The sequence below is a fragment of the Triticum aestivum genome, chromosome 5D (genome assembly GCF_018294505.1).
Source record: "Triticum aestivum cultivar Chinese Spring chromosome 5D, IWGSC CS RefSeq v2.1, whole genome shotgun sequence".
NCBI lineage: Eukaryota > Viridiplantae > Streptophyta > Magnoliopsida > Poales > Poaceae > Triticum > Triticum aestivum.
Window position 1 is genome coordinate 518678859 of NC_057808.1, and position 25788 is coordinate 518704646.

At 47.6% G+C, this 25788-nt stretch overlaps 2 protein-coding genes across 2 annotated transcripts; one reads left to right on the plus strand and one right to left on the minus strand.

Moving 5' to 3' along the window:
- Positions 1 to 18200: 18200 nt before the first annotated feature.
- On the plus strand, positions 18201 to 21191 carry LOC123123395 (DUF21 domain-containing protein At1g55930, chloroplastic). Its single transcript, XM_044543900.1, has one exon. The coding sequence runs from the start codon at positions 18201 to 18203 to the stop codon at positions 20370 to 20372; it is 2172 nt and encodes a 723-aa protein (XP_044399835.1). The 3' UTR covers positions 20373 to 21191.
- A 1100-nt stretch (positions 21192 to 22291) lies between these two features.
- Positions 22292 to 24011, minus strand: LOC123123396 (UDP-glycosyltransferase 91C1-like). The gene has a single exon (XM_044543901.1). The coding sequence runs from the start codon at positions 23779 to 23781 to the stop codon at positions 22408 to 22410; it is 1374 nt and encodes a 457-aa protein (XP_044399836.1). The 5' UTR covers positions 23782 to 24011; the 3' UTR covers positions 22292 to 22407.
- Between the last annotated feature and the right edge of the window lie 1777 nt (positions 24012 to 25788).

The following is a 25788-nucleotide window of genomic DNA, read 5'->3' on the forward strand; positions in this document are numbered from 1 at the left end:
CGCCTACTCCGCTGCTATACTGCACTCGAGTTCCTTCGTCTTCAGGTGATGAATTGGTTGAGTACCTTGCACATCACCTCCAGGACTCTCCGCACTATTTATGTGTGTTGTTGGTGCTGCAATGAGAGATCACAAAAGGTGGACCACAATATGGTCATCCAGGACACACCTTCACTTGAGAGATTACTTGTAGTTGATCAACAAGGTCCAACAAGAATCAATGTCATTTTTGCGTCGAAATTGAAAGTGGTGGGCTACTCGTCTGTCAAATACTACAACTTTCAGGTACAACAGTCGCCTTATATACCTCTCCTTCTTGATATCAACGTTATAACTAGTTTTGAAGATGTATGTTCGTCTGTCATCCAGCGAAGCTTCACCCATACTCTGGGCACAGTGAAGGTCTTGGCACTAGAATCTGTCGTCCCCAACCTGGACCAAGTTTTCAGTTGCCCGAGATGCTTTCCGTGCCTGAAGAAGCTGTATATCGAGGTGATGTTCCTTTCCCGTTAAATGTTAACCATAAGGGATTTCAATTTTTTGCACCTTTTCCCAAGTTTACAATGACTATGTACTATGATTTCTGAAGGAATTTTGGAGGATTTTAGGACATACACCCCCACCCCATATTGGTTGCTTCATTCATATGGTTACAATCGTCCATAAGCATTTCTCCTTTGGATTCATCTGTACTAGTTTTCTTAGGGAATTTTTCATCCAATCCAACCTCTTGTGAAGAAGCCTACATGTTTCTAGATTTTAATCAAATTAATACCCATGTTAATCATGACAGATCGAAGATGGCACGTTGGTGCATTTTACAGATCCTGCAAACCAAATGGGCGTGTAGCACTATTCAAAACTGCATGTAGGCACTAACACGTTCTCTTCTTTTGCAGTGCATATTAGGCCCGGTGGAAGATGTTGATAACAACAATCACATCGAATGCCTGGATCTGCATCTCTCAAATATTACTTTGAACTCCTACCGAGGGACCCCACCGGAGATTACACTCGCCATGTTCTTTCTTGCCAGAGCAAAGGTGCTGAGGGTACTGAGGTTGAACATGCATTTAATTAGGAAAGATCAATGGTATGATTATCAGAAGCGGCTAGTAATGCGGAATGGAAGTGCCTCCAAAAATGCCAAACTTCGTATTGGAAGAGCATATGGCAAAGCAATTGGAAGTTATTGTGTCAAACCGATACATGACTTGTCAGCGGTTGATCCCTTTTCAGAAATGACGCAGCTTGCAATGTTTGAATTTGGGCGGTGTAATCTTTGAACTTGAACCATGCAATATTTATGGTATTTGTTATATTGAACCATTTCTGTTCTCTTGTCTCAACTCAAACAGTTCATCCGGGTGAACCACATGTCGTACATCGCACACACCTTAATCTGGCTGACCGTTTCTTTTGTGTTGCCTAATCACAAACAGTTCATCCGAGTGAACTATATGTTGTACATCGCACACACCTTGATCTGGCTGACCGCTTCTTTTTTGTTGCCTAATCACAAACAGTTCATCCGACTGAACTGTATGCTGTACATCGCACACGTCTTCATCAGGCTGCCCGTTTCTTTTGTTCCGCCTCATCGCAAACGGTTCATTGGACTGAACCATATGCCCTGGATCGCACACGCAACTAAAATCTGAAGCGTGTTTGATGCATCCTCCATTGCAAATGTTTTGCACCTTTTTTGATGGGCTTTTTACATCCCCATTTGTGATTAATGCATCGCACACAGTTTCGTGAAAGGGTCTCTGATCGTAGTGTCGCGTTAGCAGCATCCTGCAGTAGTGTCGCTTAAAGGCGAGGATTGGACGGGGAGACAAGAGTTTTTGGCGCTGAGTGAGGCGAAGGCTTCCTGGTCGCGCTTGCCTGCCGCAACCCTCGAGAGTACGAAGTTAGGGCCCGGACACGAGTCCGACCATTCAGTGATGGGTGGAGTCCAGCAAGGCTCCATGCCTGCCGATGACACGGTCCTATCTGGGTCTGCGGCAGTGAGCTCCGTAATTGTGGGGAGTCCGGTGGATTCCAAACTCCCATCCTCAGACCTAGCAGTTTGCTCCGGATCTAAGGCCAGAGTGGCGGTCCGCCTCGCGAACCCCTCAAAGATCAAGTCTCCTCGGATATCAACGACGTAGTTCAGATTTCCAAAATTGATTTGATGACTAGGAGCGTAGCTGTCGATCTGCTCTAGGTGGCCAATTGAGTTGGCACGCAGTGCGAAGCCGCCAAATACGAAAATTTGGCCGGGGAGAAAAGTCTCCTTCAAGGCCGCATTGTTGTAGATGATCGATGGAGCCATCGAGCCCTCTAACGACGGCACAGTGGAACTCTCAATGAAAGCACCAATGTCGGTGTCAAAACCGGCAGATCTCGGGTAGGGGGTCCTGAACTGTGCGTCTGAGGATCGAAGGTAACAGGAGACAGGGACACGATGTTTACCCAGGTTCAGGCCCTCTTAATGGAGGTAATACCCTACTTCCTGCTTGATTGACTTTGATGAGTATAGGGGTTACAAGAGTTGATCTACCTCGAGATCGTAATGGCTAAACCCTAGATGTCTAGCATGTATGATTATGATTGGCTCTACGGACTAAACCCTCCGGTTTATATAGACACTGGAGGGGGCTAGGGTTGTACAGGGTAGGTTTACAGAGGAAGGAAACTACACATCCGGACGCCAAGCTTGCCATCCACGCAAAGGAGAGTCCCATCCGGACACGGGGGAAGGCCTCCGATCTTGTATCTTCACGGCCCATTAGTCCGGCCCATATCACATAGCTCGGACGCCCGAGGACCCCTTAATCCAGGATTCCCTCGGTGAGGCCACCCCTAGAAGCAGACAACCAAGGCGTTCCGGCAGGGCCTGCCGGGACACACGGAGGCAAAACCACCCCACCAACCACTCCACCACGACCCACGTTGTCGATCGGTGCGGTGTCAAGCCGCAGAGTGACTAAGTGGCAGCCATTCACCACATGGCAGCCTCTCCCTACAGGAAAAACCCACAGATGACACCCGTCCTGCGACGTGTCAAGCGAACAGACATGAAGCTGGCAAGATAGCCCGGCAAGCCTTACCGGGCAACCAACGATGCGACGTTAAGCGGTGCATTTAGTGCACCCTGTCAGCCCACAGAGTTAGGTATGATAGCACTGTTTGCTATCTTATCAGTATGTAATGACTACTTTGCCATTGTGGTAACCCCTTGATCTATAAAAGGAGGCCCATGGCAACCGTAGAAAGGGTTAGAAGGTTGGATAACTCACACCCCCATACGCGCGTAGCCACTGCCGCCCTGAGGCAACCCTTGCCGGGCAAGTGTACTACGCTCCACCACCACCTTTCCACCATCAATCCACCAAAGCAGGAGTAGGGTTTTACGCCTCGCAGTGGCCCGAACCTGGGTAAAAATGCCCGTGTGATCTCTGTCGTGCTGCCCCACGCTCGTCTGCTCTTTTGCAACGCGACGCCCCCCTGCTGAACCAGCAAGGGGCCTCCTGGTCCCATAGGTGGCTGTGGTTTCCCGCGACACCAAAGTGGGTTGGGCAAGAAACATTCAACCGTTAATTTTATTGAAAATTTTAACACCACTCCTAGATCGAGGTAATACTTTTACCAATTGAATTTACTCCAGGTCATAGCAAAAGTCTCGACATCTACCCTTCGTGAGGAGTGTGCTTCGTTTACTCCTCTAGGTCATAGCCTAGCAGACCTAGATGTCTTCCTAATCTTCTCTCAGCATTACCTGCAACAATACTGGTTTTCTCGCTCTCGAACCATTGTTGCTGAGACCGATTCAAAGCCAATTGAATCCACATGCTCATCTTCTTGCCGCCCAGTCCCGAGGTCACAGCCAAACCCTTGCTTTCTTGTGGGCCAGTCCCAGTTGCTCTTGATCCCCACCCTTGACTTTGCCCTCAGCATGGTACAATAGAGCAGTTTGAAGGTCAACTTTCTTCACATGGTTGTGGCAGAAAGAAACTGATTTTCTGTTTCGTTATTACTAGTCCACACAGGGAGGGCGTTTTGGCACCCAGGAGCATGTGCTCCTAGTTTTTAAAATGTGTTCTAAACGTATTTTGAAATGTCACAAAATTTCAAAAAAATGTTTTATGCGTACATCTCGATATTCTACGTACTCACGAAGTCGTTTCGTGAAAAATCGACAATTTTTGTGTCAAGTGTGAAAAAGACAAATTTCAGTGTTAAAAAGGGCTTTTCACGAGACATTTTTTGTGTTTTTTACACAAGCCATAGAAAATGCCGGTTTTCCACAAAACTTGGCGTGCGCACACAGAATATCGAGATGTACGCATCAATTTTTTTTGAATTTTTTGACGTTTTGAAATGTTTTTCCGATGATAGGAGCATATGCTCCCATGTGCCCAAGTGAATTTCCGGTCCACATGAGACTTTTGTCTGCACACACGATGTCTTCTAGATGTTGCATAATTTGATATTTGAATTTAACCACCATATAGTCTTTTAATGTGATCGTTACTTTGGTAAGACATAAAGGATTATATAACAACTTATTTTGTCCATTTTAGAAAACATGGAGAGCACAAGGAAAAGGTATGACTATCTTGATTCTGTCATAAAAACATCATGGATGTATATGGATGACAAAAAATCTTTTATGACATACATGTATCATCACAGACATGTCATTAGTTTAGTGCTCCAATCCTTGACAAACTTGCTGGGGGTAAATCATAAGTTGATTCCTCACCAAAGACATGTGCTGCCTAGGAGTCTCCAACCTCCAATAGGAGCAAGAACAAAGGGAAAATGCTCAGAAGTTTCTCAAATCACAAATTACTTTAGTCAAAAGAAAGAGGAGCAGATCTACGTTTGGGTGAATTCTCTCGCAAATCTCTCAAAAATCCCTAAAGAAATCTTCGATTTGGTGTGGGGAAAATGAGAGGGGGCCTCTTTCAAATTTAGGGTAACTTATTTCAAAGTGGTCAAACCTTCACGAAGCGATGAGGGGGTATATATAGGTGTAGAGCCAACTTTTTTTTCGATAAAGGACATTTCATTGAATAGATATATCGAGGTGATACAATCATGTCGAAAGAAAGCCCGGCCTCTGCATAGCTAGATGCACACAACCAAAAAATCCAGAGCACCCTAAAAATAAAATAATTTGATACAATGCCAAGCAATAAATCGTGTCCAGCCTAAGGAGTGGTAGATCCTATCCGTAAATCACACCGCCATCCATGGGGGTAGAAAACCTCCCTGGCCGTACGCTCCATCTGTGTAGACGCCATCATAAAAATGTCCCTGTCTTCCGGCTTCTGCAGGATAGACCAAGTATGGAGCCATCATGTACAAACATGAATAACCTACATAGGAGATGAGACACATTTATTGTTAAAAACCACATCATTCCTGGTAAGACACATTGCCCAGCATAAGGCCGCCGCTCCCACAAGAATATGTGCAGAAAATTGTTTATCTATACCCCGCAACCAGTTGCCGAACATATTCCGTGCACTACGTGGTGGGTATAAATTCGAAGCTACTTGGACCATAGCCCAAACTGCCCGAGCGAACTTGCACTCAAAAAATAGGTGTTTGATAGACTCGTCATGTTGGCAAAAGACACATGTCTTGGAGCCATGCCAGTTTCATCGTGCCAGATTATCTCTAGTTAGGATGACTCCTATGTTAAGAAACCAGAGGAAAATCTTCACTCTTAGGGGAATTTTTAGCTTCCACAATTTCCTGTTATCTACAGGAACATCACAATGAACCATTGCATCATACATGGATTTGACCGAAAATTTGCCATTTTGATGCAAGTTCCATCGAAAAGTGTCCGGATCATCTGACAGTTGAATGTCCTCCAGGCGAGTGAGTAATTCATTCCATGCTGTCAGACGAGTGCCCAAAAGATCCCTACGGAAAGAAATATCGGGGTTTTCCTGTCCTAATACTTGTTTGATCATGACAAATTTATGTCGGACGATCTGGTACAAGCTCGGATATTGCACCATTAGGGGAGTGTTCCCTAGTCAGGTATCTTCCCAGAAACGAACCTGAGCACCGTCCCTAACCAAGAGGGTCCCAAATTGGAAGAAGAATTCCTTGGCCTTCATGACACCACTCCAAAAATGTGAATCCCCAGGTTTCCAATGAATTTGAGAAATGGCATTGGATCCCACATACTTGTTGCGAATGATTTCCTGCCATACTCCATTCTCAGTGAGTAATTTATAAACCCACTTGCTGAGAAGAGCGATATTTTTAATCTCAAGGTCTTGGATTCCCAGGCCCCCTTGGCTTTTAGGTCTGCATAATACGCTCCACCTAGCCAGTCTATATTTCTTGGTTTCGTTATCACACTGCCAAAAAAATCTGGATCTAAAGTAATCTAGACGCTGTAGAACCCCTTTCGGCAGGTGGAAGAATGACAACATGTATAAAACCATGTTGATTAGGACAGAATTGATCAAGATCAATCGCCCCCCATAAGACAAGAGTTTGGCCTTCCAACTGGCTAAACATTTCTCAAGTCTCTCTTCCACATGCTTCCACTCAGCGATAGTTAAACGCCGATAGTGTATGGGGATACCCAGATACCTAATCGGAAACTGCCCGAGCTGGCATCCAAAAATGTCGGCATACTCGGGTGCAGATTCTGCAGCATCTCCAAAGCAAAAAAGTTCACTCTTATGAAAATTAATTTTGAGACCAGAAAGTTCCTCAAAGGCACATAAGGGCAGCTTGAGATTTCTTGCTTTATCAAGATCATGATCCATAAAAAGAATCGTGTCATCTGCATATTGTAGAATGGATAGACGATCTTCTACCAGATGTGGGATGACCCCGCTAATTTGACCATCCAGCTTGGCCCGCTCCACTAGGGTAGCTAGCATGTCGGCCACAATGTTAAACAGAATAGGAGATGCGGGGTCGCCTTGACGAAGCCCCTTCCTTGTCTGAAAATAGTTGCCAACGTCTTCATTAACTTTTATGGCCACACTACCGCCAGAGACAAAGCTCTCTACCCAGCGGCACCATTTTGGTGAAAACCCTTTCATGTGTAAGGTTTGCAACAGGAAGGGCCACTTAACTTTGTCATAGGCTTTCTCAAAATCAATTTTAAGAATGACACCGTTCATTTTTTCCGGTGCAGTTCATGTACAGTTTCGTGAAGGACGACCACTCCATCTAAAATGTTGCGACCTTGCATAAATGATGTTTGTGTGGGTTTTACGACATGGTCAGCTACACCGTTCAACCGATTAGTCGCTACCTTCGTAAAAAATTTAGAACTTACATTGAGAAGGCAAATCGGTCGATATTGTTGAATACGACTAGCCTCCTTAATCTTAGGCAGTAGGATAATTTCCCCAAAGTTTAAACGATAAATATCAAGGTCCTCGGAATGCAGTTGGTTAAACAACTGAACCAAGTCTGCCTTAATGACGTCCCAAAAGCATTGATAGAACTCTGCGGGAAAGCCATCCGGTCCCGGTGCCTTGTTGTGTTCCATCTGAAAGACATCGGTTCGAATTTCCTCCTCAGAAAAAGGAGAGGTTAGGAATTTATTTTCCGCTTCCGTAACTTGAGTGATGTCATGAGATCGTACGGTTGAGATCGTATGGTTGGCAATCTGGCTCAATTCAACTCAGACAATGAGGTCGTTGGGAAGTGTACAGATACAGCAGCCACACATTGCATTAGGGAAACAGTACGACCACTTATGGCAAAGACAATCTGGCTGCAACACTATGCATCCGCAAGGACTAAAACATGTAGATTTACTTAGCATACACATTAGTCCCTTATTAGTACATTGTCAATAATATGAAGATATAATTAAGGGCATAACTGCACATTCGACATGGGAGCACCTACCTGGGTCATGTGGCCCCTCTGGAGCTCCCCCAAGGTGACCTTTTGGCTCCTCGCTTTTTTATTTTTGCATTTCTTCATAGTATTTTTCTTGCATTTTCTCCGACACATCAAATGCCTTTTCTGCTCCATCTTCTCTTATTTCTAGCTCCAACAGCCCTCGGCTGTCTGTTTATTTGTAAATGCGGGGGAACAAAGGTAAAAATATAAAGATATAATTAAGTATGCATGATAAAAGGGCAATTGATCGTATGAAATAGTGATGCAAAATGCAAATAGCGGTCACTTTAGAGGACGAGCGACCCAGACACGACAATGTGGCTATACCATAAAAAGACCCACATGCAGTCTCACATGGGTGCGACATATTGCAAAATGAATAGAGCTAGTGGGATCAGAATAATGGAGAGAAAGATAAACCCTGAAGACCCACATGCAGCGTCACACAAGTGCCATGCGTCACAAAATGAATGGAGTTGATGTGATCGGAATTCGGGAGATGTCGATTTCATGATTATCGTACCCAAAGATGTCAATCTAATCAATTTTAGTCATATGAGCGATGGTACACAAACACAACCTTCTCATACCCAATCTCATTCCGGTAGTGCCAGCACAACTTCCGTCACCGGTGCAAAAAGGTTTGGTCGCCAAACCTTAGGTGTGTGGAGTGAGTTTGAACAAAAGAACCATAAGAGGTGGAAGGCTATCTGCAAAAGATGCAGGAAGGAGCTGACTGGGGAGTCCGAAAAAGGAACCAGACACTTGAAGAGGCACATCCCTAGCCACAAGAAGGAGACACAGATGGTGGCGAGGTAGTCCTAGGTCACCCAACTCCAATACAAGCCACACGGTTCGACATGTCATTGGGGCTATTTTCCTGTTGTAGCTCGAGAAGCTCTTTGTCATTTAATTTTGTCGTTTAATTGCAGCTAATGATTTACCATTAATTTTTGGCGAGTCTCACACTTTTTCAATATATATTCAAACTGCTCATATCCTATATTTGTTTCGGTTTCTAGACAAACTACAACTAGGGGTGTGATTAAGTTATGCAAAACAAGTCTTCGGAAAATAAAAGAAGACTTTACTACATGCACCTTTTCTATTTCTTTAACTTCTTATATCTAGAGTGGTCGGGCTAAGGAAGACTTCATTAGTGTGGTTGCTCATCATGTTAATGAAATTAATTGACGCATCACATATTGGTGAGAACATTGTTGGATCTATAGTTAAAGTTGTCGAAGATTTTGGTCTCAGGAAAGATCTTTGTAAATAGCTTTGGATAATGCTTCATCAAATACTAGTGTAATGAGTATCCTCACTCCTTAGCTCTTATGCCGCATCTTTTTACTGCATCAACGTTGTGTTTGCCATATATTTAATCTTATTGTTAAATTTACTTTAAATAGATTGACTTCATACATTGACAATTTGCGAACTACAGTTTCTTTTCTGAATGCTTCTAATACACGAATTGCAAACTACAAGAGGTACTGCCTTCCTATAAGGGTACATCCTTGTAAGTTTGCTTTAGACATGTCGATTCGATGGAACTCTAGATATATGCTTCTTATGCATCTTAGGCCACACACAGATAGATTTGGTTTCTTTATTAATTCAAATTACCCTAACATTGATGGAACACCCCTACTCAATGCTAATGATTGACATGTTGTTGGAGTATTGCTAAGTTTTTGGGAGCTTATTTACCATTCTCCTTTAATGGTGCACCATATTTTAGAAATTGCTACCCACATAAAACCATATGAATGTGATTTGTTGTTACATGATACTATTGTTGCCATGAAAAGCAAATATTGTAAATAAATTCTAATGTTGTATGCATTTGCATTTATTTTGGATCCTAGGGTTAAACTCGTACTCCCTCCGGTCCTTTTTACTCTGCATATAATAATTGTCTGAAGTCAAACTTCGTAAAGTTTGACCATATTTATATGAAAAAAATATTAACATCTACAATCACTACTGGAATCAGCTTCTTTGCCGTCCGCCATGGCGGACGGCAAAGGCATGGATCACGGACGGCAAATGTCTTTGCCGTCCGCCAGCAGACGGCAAACTGTCCGTCTGAACACGTGCCAGCAAAGGCCTTCTTTGCCGTCCGCTTCCTGGAAACGGACGTCAAAGGATTTTGCCGTCCGCCATTCGAGGCCAGCAGACGGCAAAGACAACGGATGGCAGTGCGGTGGCGTGAGTGCCGTTAGGGGGTTAACGGTGCTCTTTGCCGTATGCCAACGGACGGCGAAGAGTCAAAGCTCTTTGCCGTCCGCTGACAGACAGCAAAGAGCTCAGCTAGGCAGTACTGGGAACCTGCCACGTGGCCAGCTATGTCGTCCGCTGGCAGACGGCAAAGTGATTTGAATCTTTGCCGTCCGCTGGCAGACGGCAAAGTGACCAAATAGGCAGCCAACATTCCCAGGTAGTACAGGTAGCTGCCACGTGTCCTCTTTGCCGTCTGCTAGCAGACGGCAAACAGACTACATATCCCCTGTTTTTATTGGATCCATTTAATTTCACAGGAATTCACACACAGATATACATATATATATATATATATTTTCACATGCACAGCAGACATATGATGTATCCAACACATAGCTCCATCCATGACAACATACATACATAATAGGAAACAAAGTTCCATCCATACATATTACAGTAACATCACAATGTTCATCCAACACATTGTTCCATGCATGCATCCATATAACAAAGTTCCACATTTTTTATCGATACAAACGAAAAAAAGAAATGGGAAACAAACACTCCATCCATGCAAGCTTCCATATAGTGAATTAAATCTGCAAAATGGGAAACAAGAAAGTTAGAAGAAGAAGACTAGAATCAGAAGAAGAAGAAAATGAAGAAGAATAAGTAAGCATACTTAGGTAAAATGGAGCTAACCTAGCTAATTGTGCCATTTTTGAGTGAACTAAGCATATTATGCCATTTTTGATATAACTTAGAGCTAACTTCATTTTGGAGAAGAAGAAGAAAACTAGAAGAAGAAGAAGAAAACTAGAAGAAGAAGAAGAAGAAGAAGAAGACTAGAAGAAGAAGTTCTTCTTCTTCTTTTCTTCTTCTTCTTTTTCTTCTTCTTCTTTTCTTCCTATTCCTTCTTTTCTTCCTCTTCCTGGATTTTCTTCATCTTATTATGTCATTTGTGGACTAAATAGGCTAAATTATGTCATAAATGGACTAAAAATGCTAAATAAGAAGAAAAATACCATTATCACGGAGGTGTAGGAATGGTCGGGGCTGCGCCAGTGCCAGACGGAGGTGAAGGACCGGTCAGGGTTCCGGCGTTGGCAGAAGGAGTGGTCGATGCTTGTCGGGAGCCATGCTGCACCAATGATCATTTCCAATAATGTCTCGTTAGCAAGTTCGCAAACTGAAATGTGAATAGTAGTAAGCAACGACCATTCAAATCAAACTCACCGTGTTCGCCGGAGCAATCTGGGGCATCAGCGGAGGGGCCTGACCGTTTTTCTCGCACATGGTCTGCACATTTGGTTCTCACGAGTCAGTCATATTAGATAGTAATGCGAACATTACGTGCATGATTGGGCTAATATGCACGAGAAACGTACCACGATGAGCTCGTATAGGGCCCGGTTAGCAAGGTCGTTCCGGTTCCTCTCCTCCTCCAACAGCTTAGCCGTTTTCTCCTCCATCTCCTTTTGTGCCTCCCTTTTTGCCTCCTCCACAAGCTCCTTCGTCTTCAATCTCTCTTTCTCAACAATAGCCTGCAACACACCACTCCTCGTTAGCATTGTAATCATCGACAGACGCACACACAATGTAATGGAGGAAAGGTGAGAGAGTCCGTATAACCAACCGCCATGGCGATCTCCGCGGGCCGTGCACGAGGCGTTATCTCAGGATCAGAGCTACTCAGGCGCTTCTTGATCTGCGGGAGAGTCTTAGGACAACGTATCAGTCCATCACCAATGGCTAGAGAGCCATGGGACCTCCCACCACCAGATATCATCACGAGCTCTGTATCAAAAGGATCCTGGCTCGAGTTAAAGTCCTCCCCTTTCCTCGCCTTCCCCTCGTGTCTGTACTTCACAAGCTTGTGGTGGGAGGTCTTGTTGGTGAAGCTCTCTGGATCATCTAGGTCAGACTCCGTGAATGGCTTGGCCTTCTTGTACGGGGCCATATGGGCCATGCCATAGAGGTCGAACAGACCTGGCACAGGCTTCTTGTAGTGGTGCGCCTGAGAGAGAGGAACAAAATATTAGTTAAGCGCTCAAGCTAGCATGAAGAATGATATTGCTATGTAAATAGGTCATTTTGGAGCTAAGAAAGGTTATTATGTCATTTTCGAGGAAAATAAGCTAAGTTTAGGTCATTTTTGAGGTAACCAAGATTATTATGCCATTTTTGACCAAAGTATGCTAATTATGTCATTATTGAGCTATCCAAGGTTACTATGTCATTTTAGAGCTAACTATAGCATGTTTAGGCATTCTATAGAGCTATCTAAGGTTATTATGTCATTTTAGAGCTAATTATGTCAAGAATGAACTAGCTAAGATTAGTTTAGGTCGTTATTGAGCTATCGAAGCTAGTTATGCCATTTTTAACTCACTAATGCATATTAAGTCATTTTATAGAGCTATCTAAGGTTATTATGTCATTTTAGAGCTAAATATGTCATAAATGAACTATCTAGCATGAAGAATGAATTGCATGAATCATGTAGCAAACCACATACCCAGTTCTCCCCGTACTCGAACAGGTTGGAGCTCCCTTGATGGTGTGGCACACCTTCCATTTGGTCGCGCTTATCCTTGGCCCTTTGGTGTTCGACTTTCCATTGGGCAGAGCACCACGCATCCACCAACGCCTCCCAACAGTCCATCTTATCCACACACCATCTCGGGGGCACCTAAGTGAGTCAAGAGAAATTTCAGCGCTACGCCTACAAATCAAATCAAGAAAACTAAGTTCAAGGCCTTAAGAATATGTAATTACCTGCACGTACTTCTCCTTACTCAAAAACTTGCCGCGACACTTCTGCTTTCCCCTCCTAATACCCTTCGAGGCGTAGTAGTCTCGAACGGCCTGCACCCGAGCCTCGTGCCTTAAGTTCTGAAGTAGGCACTTGCACTTGTTTTCGACAACCATACACGCGGCCTCCTGCTCTCCCTCTGAAACCCTGTAGAAGGTCTGCAATCAAACAAGACAACACTGATTAGTACAATCACTAGGTAGTGTTGATTTTTAATTCCGTAAAGGAGAAATTACCCAAAACCGACGGAACACAATGTCGTCCACCGTCTCGCACAAGACACCATCGACCCTCTCCTCCGGTGGGGCCTGGGCAACCGAGTACAGCTCCCAGGTCAGTGCTAGCTATGGAACCTGACCCTCACCGGGCAACGTGACCCACCCAGGGAAGTGCTGCCGGCAAAGCACACCAAGGACCTGGTTGGGCCTACGGTAACCACGGGGGCGTACCCAGCCCCTGCAGTATGACAAGGCCAACGCATTAGATATTAATTTGAAGGAACATGAAGGCAAAAGGTTAAAAAATAGTAAATGCACTTACTTCAACCCTTTAGGCGCAATCAACCACCTCTGGTCGGGGGTGGTCGGCACGGCGGGAGCTTTATACAGCCACGCTTGTAGACCTTCTTGCCCTTCTCAACCAGCTCGTCGTCGCTGTAGCTATCATCTGAAAAGGTGTTCTCGCTACCATCCTCCGAGCCACTAGCCTCCGGAGTCTCGTGGGCCGAAGACCCCGTGACCGGAGTCTTCTGGGATGAAGACTCCGCGACTGGAGTCTTCTGGGACGAAAACCCCGTGACCGGAGTCTTCTGAGACAAAGACTCTGGGACCGGACTCACGTGGGGCGAAGGATCGGCGACCCGAGTCTGGTCGGGGGAAGGATCAGCGACCGGAGGCTCATGGACCGGAGTCCGAGACGGGTCCACGTCAGACGGAGCACTCCTGTGGTCGGGTGAATCAGCTGAGGGTGGTGGCGAGGAAGGCATAATAGCCTTCCTACCTCTCCCGCTGCCACGTCCACCTCTAGAAGGCTTCTTCGTCCTCTCCCGACCTCTCCCAGCCGAAGAAGAAGCACCCGTCGTAGTTGTCTGCATACTGTCTAGCAGCGCTCTCCGGAGGGGCTGGGCTGGAATAATGGAACCACCCCTCCCAGTAGCGCTCGCAGGAGGATCGGGGCGCTCTGGACCCTTGCCCACCATCCTGTCAACACCTGCGATGACAAAAAGTAAATGAAATTAGTACAACATAAAAAATTTGGATACCTGACATGAACATAATAATATGTATATAATTTAAGTGTATCATAATCATGACCATAATAAAAATACACCCGATCAACAAAAATATATATGGGGTCGGGGTATGGTGTCAGGGTGTCGGGGTCGGGGTGTGGTGTCATGGTGTGTCGGGGTGTCATGCTGGGGTGTCGTGTCGGGGTCGGGGTGTCAGGGTGTCAGGGTCGGGGTCGGGTGTGGTGTCAGGGTGTCGGGGGTCGGGGTAAGGGTGAGTGTGGTGTCGGTGGTCGGGGTCGGGGTGTGGTGTCAGGGTGTCGGGGTGTCGGGGTCGGGGTGTCGTGCCGGGGTGTCGTGTCGAGGTCGGGGTGTCAGGGTGTCGGGCTCGGGGTCGGGGTCGGGGTGTGGTGTCAGGGTGTCGGTTGGTCGGGGGTCGGGGTTGGGGTGTGGTGTCAGGGTGTCGGGGTCGGGGTCGGGGTGTCGTGCCGAGGTGTCGGGGTGTCGATCGGGTGTCGGGGGTCGGGTCGGGGTCGGGGTCTCTTTTTTCCTTTTCTTCTTCTCTTCTTCTTCTCCTCCGCCTCTCCTCTTTCTTCTTCTTCTTCTTCTTCTTCTTCTTCTTCTTCTTCTTCTCCTCCTCCTCCTCCTCCTCTCCTCTTTCTTCTTCTTCTTCTTCTTCTTCTTCTTCTTCTTCTTCTTCTTTCTCCTCCTCCTCCTCCTCCTCCTCCTCCTCCTCTTCTTCTTCTTCTTCTTCTTCTTCTTCTTCTTCTTCTTCTCCTTTTTCCTCTTCTTCTTCTTTTCTTCTTTCTTCTTCTCCCTCCTCCTGTTCCTCCCTCCTCCTTCTACTTCTTCTTCTAAACTAAAACTAAAAATAATCTAAAATAAACTAAACTAAAACTAATCTAAAATAAACTAAACTAAAATAAACTTAAACTAAAACTAATCTAAAATAAACTAAACTAAAATAAACTTAAACTAAAACTAATCTAAAATAAACTAAACTAAAACTAAAACTATAACTAAAACAGAAACTAAACTAAAAGAAACAAAAAGAAACTAATTAAACAAAAAAAGGGGAGAGGAGCTCACCTGGTGGAGGGGGAGGCCGGACGGCTGCGGCGGCCGCTGGAGGAGGCAGCGACCCGGTGGAGGGGGAGGCCGGACGACCGCGGCAGGGACGGCGACGGGGCGGGGACAGCCGCGGTGCGGCTTCCCGACGTGAAAGAGGCGGCGGGGCCGCGGTGGAGGTCGTGGAGGGATGCAGGGCGGCCGGCTACACCGGACGGGGTCAACGGCGGCGGCGCGGGCCGGTGTGGGTGGGGGATGGTGACGGAGGGGAGGGGCGGTGGGGGCGGGGTGACGTGGAAGGGGCGGCGGGGGTGCGGTGGAGGTCGGGGGTCGCAGGGGAGGGGTGCGGGGCGGCCGGCTACGGCAGACGGGGTCGGCGGCGGAGGCGCGGGTGTGGGTGGGGACGAATGAGAGAGTGGGGAGAAGAGAGGGGGGCGGGACGGCCGTTAACGTACCCGCCTCTTTGCCGTCAGCCAACGGTCGGCAAAGAGGTGGGGTCGGTGGGCTTGAGTTGGTTAAACAATAACTGGACCCACCCACCTCTTTGTCGTCTGCTAGCGGACGGCAAAGATTCTTTGCCGTCAGCCAGCGGACGGCAAAGAACTGGCTGATGGCAAAGACTTTGTTTGCCATCAGCCACATCTTTGCCGTCCGTTTTCTTGTGGCTAACGGCAAAGACCTTCTTTGCCATCAGCCAGCGGACGGCAAAGAGGTGGCAGACGGCAAAGAAGTGGATTCCAGTAGTGAATGCTAAATTTATACAAAATGAAAACTAAAGTCATGATGCATCTAATGTTGTTAATTTCACATTCTGAATGTTGGTATTTTTTTTCTATAAACTTGGTCAAAATTTACGAGGCTTGACTTTATACAAATCTTATATGCAAACTAAAAAGGACCGGAGGGAGTAGGGTTTGGTAATGTTCTCTCACTTTTAAGTGATGACCTAAATGTAGATTATGATAAGCTTTCTGAAATTCATGGTAAGTACGATGAAAAGTATGCTGGAGTTCGGCCGCAACAACCTCCACCAGCACCAACGGCTAGAAAGGAGTGTGGGGGAAAGATATTTGTTTTCTCTTCCTCCAACACTCTTCGACACCAACAACAATATCACACACGTAATGACGGTAGCAGGGACCAAGAGTTGGTGAAATGCATGCATGCATCAAAGTCATACAAAAATTCGGCACGGCCTTCCCTAAAAATGGGACATATAGAGTTTGCTCGGAATTCGCTGAAACAGAAATAAATCGACATTTTGGCAAAACATAGGCAACTCACAAGCACAATTCGGCGTCAACTCATGCCACACATACAATTTCCATCATATCGCCCGATTATGTCATATCGCACACATACACATATTTTCATTCTTGCAAAAGTATAAATTTTTAATCACCTATCTCGAGATCGAGCACAGTGATGATGATGTCGATAGGTGTCGCCACACACACCTATGGAATGATCAAAAGTGGACAAAGCTCTTCTTGGCAAGGCTAGATCTAGTTAGGAAGGTTCATAGGTCACTTCACTAAATGCTAGATCTAACTAGCTAGCTAGTTTGGGAGGAGACTGGTGGAGGGGGAAGGAAAAAGAGAAAGGAAATGCATTAATGGAGGTGGTGTAGTTAGCTGGGAGTAATAAAGAGAGAAAGATAGGTAGAAGAAGGAGAGTAATGGGGGGAAAAGTAGTGAGGAAGAAGCGAAGTGAGGGAGAGAGGAGGTGGGAGCTAGGGAAAAGTGAAGGAAGAAAGGATGGGGGAGGGAGGAGGGGGAGGAAAAAGGTGGTATGGCTGCGGTTTAGCAGTAGCGCTGGGCGTAAAACGCGCTGCTGCTAATAAGATAGCAGTAGCGCGCTTCTGGCAGAAGCGCTACTGCTAAGCGGGGCTCGCCATGTGTCCAGGTTCAAAATTAGCAGTAGCGACCCGCAAAAAAAGCGCGATACTACTATTACATTAGTAGTAGCACGGTTAACGTGAGCGCGCTACTCCTAAACCTAGCGGGGCAGGAACGGTCGGTCAATTTTAGTAGCAGCGTGGTTCTACCGAGCCGCGCTACTGCTAAGTTGGTAGCAGTAGCGACTGTTTGTTGCCCGCGCTACTGCTAATTAGCAGTAGCACCCCTTCCTGTCCTGTGCTGCTGCTAAGATTCTGTGTATAAGTTTTCTCCTAGTAGTGAACTCTTCGACACCAACAACAATATCACACACGTAATGATGGTAGCAGGGACCAAGAGTTGGTGAAATACCTCAACAATGACAACCAATTATCAAGAACAAAATGATGATGACTTCAACATTTGCAGTGGTGGCATGACCACAAGCTTACATATCCAGTTATTGACATATTAGCACAAGATGTGTTAACAATATTCGTCTCAATGGTATCATCGGAGTCTGCTTTCATTCTAGCTGGAATAATACTTGGCGAGAGAGGAACCAATCTCACAAGTGATATGGTGAGGACACTGATGACCGTAAAAGATGAGGAACTAGCTAGACGAAAAGCCCAACACACTACGCGTAACACAGATCTACATCCACGTTCGGAAATCTTTACCTAGACAATGAACAACCATAAGATTAGTTGTTATCTTTGTAATTTTCTTTTCCTTTTGTAATTTCGAGCAACTTTGTTCTCTGCTTCAAGGGGAGTTCTACCTAGAAGGTTTTAATGAGACATCTACTAATAAAGCTCAATATTTATTCCTATGACACTTTGTCTCTTTGAGATATTTTTTGTATTTTTTCTTAATTTTTTTATATTTTTCAACATTTTCCTCTTAATTTAGATTTTTCTGAACAAAAAATAAAAGGCTCGGATGGCTGAAATGGCCCACAGGGCCGAAAAGCAACACGGGCCGATCCCCATGGCCAGGCCTTCGGGCCGACACGGTCATGCCGCGCCGGCCCATGCCCACGTGGCCAGGTTTGTTGCGCACCGGCCGCCGGCCCCACCCCCGTACCTCCGGCTCGATGGCATCATCCCCGCTTCGGCTTCGTCCCCTCACGCAACCACCCTCCGCCCGTCCAATCCACCTCACAATTCCGCCGCCGGCCGGCGCCATGTCGCCCCCTTCCACCCCATTCCCCTCCACGGCCTCGTTGCTCCTCGCCGGCAGCAGGCTCCCGCGGCTCCAGATCCAGTCGCCCCGCGCCCCCACCAAGCCCCCGTACCGCTCCGCCTCCCCCTCCCCCTACCGCCCGTGGCTCCGCGGCGTCTCCAGGCGCCCCCTGCTCGTCCCCACCTCCGCTTCCCTCCGGGTGACGGCTGCTCCTTCGCCGGGGGTGGAGGCTGCGGATGAATCGGGCCGGCTGGCGGCTTCTCCTCCCCTGGCGGCGGAGGCTGAGGATGAATCGGGTGGCTGGCTGGCGGCCGCGAGGAGGGTCGCGGTGGCGCTGATCTGCAGCGCGCTGGCGGCGGTGTGGTGCCAGCGGGCGCTTGCTACGACTCCCGCCGCGGCGGGAGCAGGCGCGGGGGCGTCCACGGCGGTGGAGGCGGCCGATATGGTCGGCTGGGTGACGCTGCGACTGCGAGGGAGCTGGCCCACGGTGCTGCAGGTTCTGCAGCTGCTCAGGGAGCAGGGCCTTGTTCTCGCCCTATTGCTCGGCCTCTCCGCCTTCTTCTCCATGGCCGAGACCTCCATCACCACGCTCTGGCCCTGGAAGGTCCGTGAGCTCGCTGACAAGGAACCTGAGAACGGCGTGTTCAAAATGCTCCGAAATGATGTCACTCGCTTCCTCACAACCATACTCATCGGCACAACCGTGGTTAACATTGGCGCGACAGCCATTGTCACCGAGGCAGCCACAGCAATGTTTGGTGAAGCAGGTGTCAGTGCAGCAACAGGCGTCATGACTGTTGCCGTTCTCCTTCTTACAGAAATCACACCCAAGAATGTTGCAGTCCACAATGCCACGGAAGTTGCCAGGTTTGTGGTCAGACCAATCGCTTGGCTTTCAATCATCCTGTATCCCGTTGGGCGTATTGTTACAATTATATCCATGGGAATTCTAAAGCTTCTGGGCCTGAAAGGAAGAAGTGAGCCATATGTGACTGAGGATGAACTGAAGCTAATGCTCCGGGGAGCGGAGTTGAGTGGTGCGATTGCGGAAGACGAGCAGGATATGATTGAGAATGTGCTCGAGATTAAAGACACACATGTCAGGGAGGTGATGACACCTTTGGTAGATGTGGTTGCAATTGATGCAGCCGCAACACTGATTGATTTCAAGAACCTATGGGAAACCCACCAGTACTCTAGAGTTCCTGTATTTGAGGAGCGCATAGATAATATCGTGGGAATTGTATATGCAATGGACATGCTTGAATATGTTGAAGAGGCTGAGAAGTTGAAGGACATCACTGTGAAGGAAATTGCACATATGCCTATATATTTTGTCCCAGATTCCATGTCCGTTTGGAACCTGCTGAGAGAGTTCCGGATCAGGCAGGTTCATATGGCAGTGGTCCTCAATGAGTATGGTGGAACGATTGGTATCGTGACATTAGAAGATGTGGTGGAAGAAATAGTCGGTGAAATCTTTGATGAGAATGATTCAAAGGAGGAAATCCAGAAGAAAACAGGCAATATAGTAATGCTGGAAGATGGAACATTTGTTGTTGATGCAAACACATCTATAGACGATCTTTCTGAAGAGCTTGGTGTTAAAATACCAGAGGGCCATCAGTATGAGACCGTGTCTGGTTTTGTTTGTGAATCCTTTGGCTATATACCAGAAGAAGGTGGGAAAATGCTTGTGATACTCGAAAGGGATAAAAGCGAGGAGAATGGTGAATATCAGGACGAAGGATCTGATCACCAAGATGAACGAGAAGCGACTCAAGCTTATGAACTTGAGATACTCGAAGCTAATGCAAGAAAGGTCAGCAAAGTATGTTTCAAGCCAATAAGCAGCGAATGTGTAGACGTTGACAACAAGGGTGTCAACCGGCTGATGTCAAAAAAGATTATCAAACGGAAGAAGAAGGACTCTGGTAATTCTTCCGACAGCGATGACGACGATGAGTGCCCTGATATAACAGAAAATGGTTGCCCTGCAGAGCTAGTTTCATACTCAGATGATAGTGCGGAGCTAGAAGATTCTGGTAGTTCTATGGGACAAGGTAACAAAGTAAACAATTAGCACCATTGTACTACTGGCAATAATTACAGCTCACCAACCTCCTGCCCCTTGTTGCAACATACAACCGAAGAAGAGAAAAGAGGGAAACATAATAGGCTACGGAAAACAGCAACAGTAATAGTGAGGAGACTGCGAAGGCTAACAGCTTAGGACAACATTTCTAGTAGCAGTAGTAGTAATCTAGAGGTGCAATGAGGTGTCAGACATCAACTTTGCTGCACGCATGCTTGTAGGCCTCGCTGGGCCACGGTGAGCGAATCGCTGCCGAGCTGGATGGTTTTGCATTCCGAAGCAGTTGTGGTGGCTGGCATGACCGGACAGAAGGCAGTAGTGCCACACAGAGGCCTGTATGGATGCAGCAGCTCTGAGTGGAAGAATCATCTGACTGGCGGCTCCATTCGATTCTGGTTTTGTTACTGACAATGTGAGTGAAGTCGGGTCCGTGACGGGCGAGTATCTGGTAAAGCCTCACCTCCCGTTTCTCCTTGATCCTCTCCAGCTCGCTGAAACTTTGCTGCAGCAGCGCGATGGAGGAGAACATCAGTGTGCCTTCATTGTCATGCACCCCCATTGATGATTGATGAAGAGACATGCGATGATTGACTGCTCTCGTGTTGAGTTGGTGGAATTTTCGTTTGTCTGGCTACTTTGGTCTGCTTTCTGTGTGCGTGTGTGTGGCTTTAGTGGTGGCAGCGGGGAAGAGCATTGTGAGTACTTTTTTAACCAGCAAGTTTTGTTGTGGTGCAACTCGTAAAAATAAGTCAATTCCTGGATCCAACTTTTCATAACTGAATTGCATGATCTGTTCATTGAGTGCCATGTTCCTACTGTTATAGGTGGGGATTTTAGTTTAGTTAGATATCAATCTGATAAGAATAGTGACTCTCTGGATTTTAAATGATGCGATAGGTTTAATGCATGGGTAGATATCTGGTCTCTCATGCACATTCACTTTTCTGGTAGACAGTTTACCTGGGCTAACAACCAGATAAACTTTATTATGTCTAGGATTGATAGGATCTTTTGCACCACAAATTTAGATCCTATTTTTCGTTTGTCTGCTAGAGCGCTCCCTAGGCTTGCCAGTGATCATGTCACTTTTTGTGGGAACCAGGGTATAACAAGACACCTAGGAAATCTAGCTTATGTGCAACCTGTGGTGGACAAGATCCTAGGTAGGACATCTAGTTGGTGAGGGAAATTATTAAACTATGCAGTCAGGGGTGCTCCGATAAAATCATGTTTAGCCAGTATCCCTGCTTACATAGTCTCCTTTTTAAAACTCGTCAAATTGGTTTTAGATAGAAATGATCAACACTGAATTGGCCAACTGCATATGGAATGATTTCGAAGGGTGCCATAACTTATTGTAGATGCTGACTACAGTAACAATACTAAACTCAGTGTAGTCTGTTGTAAAGACACTTGTGCTTCTTTCATCTGGAAAGGGGTCATCTGGGCCTCCAAAGCTGTCAGATTAGGTTGTGCTGTAACTCCTCACACGGCCATGTTTTTGGAAGATTGGTGGTTTGTCACCGGCCCTTTGGTCACCCAGCAATGGGACTTGTATCATATTGCCAATGAGGTTAATAAAACTATGCAGGATGTCTCAGATGGCCGCCAAGTCAACTGTACTTTTCGTAGGACTTTTACCCCGAAGCTTGTAGAGCAATGTCAAGACCTAGAACCTACCTGTTAGAGCATTATCTGGCAGTATGAATCGATGGATATTTACTCCTCTAGCTCTCTCTATAAAATTGTTAATTTCACAGGAGTCACACCTATCTGTACCTTGCTGTTATTTTGAAACCGACAATCCCTCCTAAACTTTCGTGTGCTCCCATGGTTGTTTTCCCAGAATAAAATTATGACTAGAGACAACTTGAGTAAGATGCATATGAAGAAACCACTTGAGTGTGTTTCCTGTAAAGAACTGGAATCAGTGCACCACCGATTAATTATTTGAATGTGTGGTTTCCAAAGTAATCTGGAACGATTTTACGTACTGATTTATTTGGCAGTAGTAAAATTGCCATTAGTTCGTTGCACCTGCGGCGGAGTAAGATCTAAGCTGCTGTACAAACTCGTCGATGTATCTCTCATGCCGCTCTGTATCGGCTACCACCTCCTGCATCCTCCCAGCGCCTGCTAAGAAGCCCCTCCTCGCCTCTCCCTCAGCCATGATGGCCCGGACCGCCACCGCGACGCCATGGCGGTCGAACGACCCATCGTCCTCGTCCCTCGCCACCTGCAGCCCCACCTTCTTGGCCTCCATTTGCCGCGCGTTCGGCCCCTGGTCCCCGAAGATGGGCAGCATGACGAGCGGGTGACCGAACAGGAGGCCCTCGATCAGCGAGCTCCGCCCGCAGTGCGTCAGGAACCCGCCCACGGCCGCGTGCGCCAGGATGCTCATCTGGGGAACCCACGCCGTGGTCACCAGCCCCTGGCCACGCGTGCGCTCTTGGAAACCCGGCGGGAGGATGTCGGTGTCGACGGCGGCGCCGGCGCTGCTGGCTTTTCTGAGAGCCCAGAGGAAGCGCGTCCCGGCGAGCTCCAGCCCGAGGGCCAGCTCATGCACCTGCTCCACGCGCAGCGGCACCTCGCTCCCCAGCGCCACGTACAGCACCGAGCCGGGAGGTTGCGCGTCCAGCCACCGCACGGTGGCATGCTCTGCCCCGTTGGCGGCGGCACAGCGGGCTGCATCGGCTGACGGCGGCAGAAGGCCGAGGGGAACGACCGGCTTGCCGAGAATTGTCTTCGCCAGCGGGAAAGACTCGGGCTCCCACTCGACGCAGCTCCGGATGGCCACGACCGTGCACCTCTCCTTTGTCAACAATAAGCGCTGCATGATGGACATACCAGACACGCCATGGTTGCAGTAAATCGGTTGCCTCCCCTCTTGTTCGTAACGGGGAGGAGCGCGTGCTCTGTCCGACGGCTGGCTGTGACTGAGCACGGTGGCGATCAAGGCAGCGGTCGGGGGCAGCATCGCGCACGGCACCAGGTGCTCCAGGGCGGCGGCGGCGGCCCAGTGGTGGAAAGTGTCGGCGATGATCCAGTGCGGCCTCGTGGCCTGGCCGGCGCACGCGGCGGCCAGGAACTCCGCGAAGGGCACGGCGAGGCCGTCGAAGGCCCTCCAGTGGAGCTCCCGCTGGCCTTCCGGGACGTCGTTGGTGGACTCGGCGCCGTCGGGGAGGCCGTCCACGCGCGGCAGCGGGAGCGCCACGAGGTCCACGCGTGGCGCCGGCGGCGGGAGGCGCGCGAGGTTGCGCGGCGTGGAGACGTAGGACACGCGGTGGCCCCGGGACGCGAGCCGCTCGGCGAGCTCCAGGCACGGGAGCAGGTGGCCCAGCGCGAGCCACGGGACGATCACGATGCGCAGCGGCGAGGATGATGGCCCGGCGTCCATGGCGAAGATCAGGAGGTAGCTAGCTCGTCCACTTGGCGGTGCGTGGCCTGGAATCGGGAGGTTGGTGGTGCTCTGTTCGTGCTCAGTGCTCTGCTCACGCCGTGGACTGGGCGAAATGAGATTCCGTGTATTTGTTGGGTAGTGTCGACGCTTACTTTCCACGCCCGGCCGTAGTGGTCAAGTAGGACTGTGCTACTCGGCCTCACCTGTAGCGGTAAATCTTGTTCTCGCATTTTACTTATACTAGTCTTTTCGACGATGTTTAGGGGAGATGTTTTGGTCGACTACGAGGTGTTAACTGATTTTACTTGTTTATAAAAATAAATACACTCAATTCAAAAAATACTAGATTGGAACCACACAAAAATCAACCTGAAGGTTTTTTACGCGAGGAATTTGGTTACATAAAAAGTTTGAGAAATCAAAATATGGGTTTAAAAGACATAGCTGATTTAAGTTAGGAAAGGTGGAATAAAATGGTGGATTTGTTTGGAAGAGAGAATGAGGAGCGCATGCATGCAACTCTGTTGTAGGCCTCTTTTGATTTGGAGGAATTCTGTAGGAATTTCATAGGTTTGTATAGAAAAAAATTCTGTAGAACCCTTTGATTTGTAGGAATAGAATCCTATTTTTATGAAGGAATTATTCCTATCCTCTATATTTCATAGTAAAATAAATATTAGTTTAGACTCAATGAAAAAAGTCTTATGATGTGAACCAAAGAACATCTTTTTTTTCTATTCCTCTTCAATTTAAGATACATGTTATCTTATTTTTTATGACTTTTTTGTTCATACAATTTTTCTATCCTATAAATATAAACCAAAGGAGGTCGTAGTGTCTCACAGGAAGTGGTAGACCACATGACTTGGCGTAAATAGACATACCTAGGAGAGTGTGCACAATAAAGTGAAATACTCCTAGCATGGAAACCCTATTGCACGAAATTTTGGAACGGTCGAGTGGTGGATTCCCTTGTCGTCACATACCGTCGCCAGTAGAAATGTCTTTGCGTAGCGTACATACTACCAGTTTTTCTTTTCTTATTTAAAGACAATATAACTGAATATTCAGCCTTTAAGACCGCACTGGGTTTGGAAGAGTAGAAGAGAGTGCAGACCAAGGAAAGGAGAAGAAGATGGTCCCTCTCTCGATCCACCATGCGAGAAACTTCTGTTCATATCCATTGGGGGTGACAAATGGCATTGTAGATGTTGATAGTTTAATTGTTTTTAGTTTTAGGATATTTAATGTTATTTTTGTCACTATTGGATCCTAATCGAACAGAAAGAAAAAGAAAAAAAAATCCATTTTATTACACTGAAGAAACTTGATGGTTCGCATAACCTCCTGATGTTTATTTCGATTCCCTTAACCCCCTCAACAATACCAAACCGGTCAAAAGTCATCCCTAACTGGTTTGCACTGGCTGGTTGCTGACTTGGACATGGTCAACAGCGATATTTGACCACGGGAGCCCGAGGCCCACACACCACCAAGCCTCTTCCTCCGCCCATTTCCTGTCTCGTCGCCGCCAGAAATAGGACAGTGCCTTCGACGTGCCAGATCCCGCACGAACACCCGGCCATGCCGGCCCTAGCTGCCGCCGGCGAAGAACCACCACCCCTGCGCCTCAGTTCCCCCTCCCCCTCCTTCTTTTCCCGCAGGACGCCAGCTGTGCGCCGACCGGACGTGCGTCGTCTCGCCTGCTCGCGCCCTGCCGTCGTAGTGTCGTCCTGCTCCACTGGCCCATCGACCCTGCCACCGAGTCGTTGCCCTGTTCCCCCAGTGGCCCTTGCTGCCGCCTCCATGCCCATGGCTGGCCACCTCTGGTCGAAGGGAGGCTACGACCCCTCATGCCCAACGCTACTCCGGCAATGGTCGACGGTACTAGTCACACCGCCTCCACAAGCTCGTCGTCGTACCGTCTTCACACCACCGCCAAACTCCAGATCCCGCCGGAACCAAACCAGATCGGGCCGGAACTAGACCAAATCGGGCCGCCCC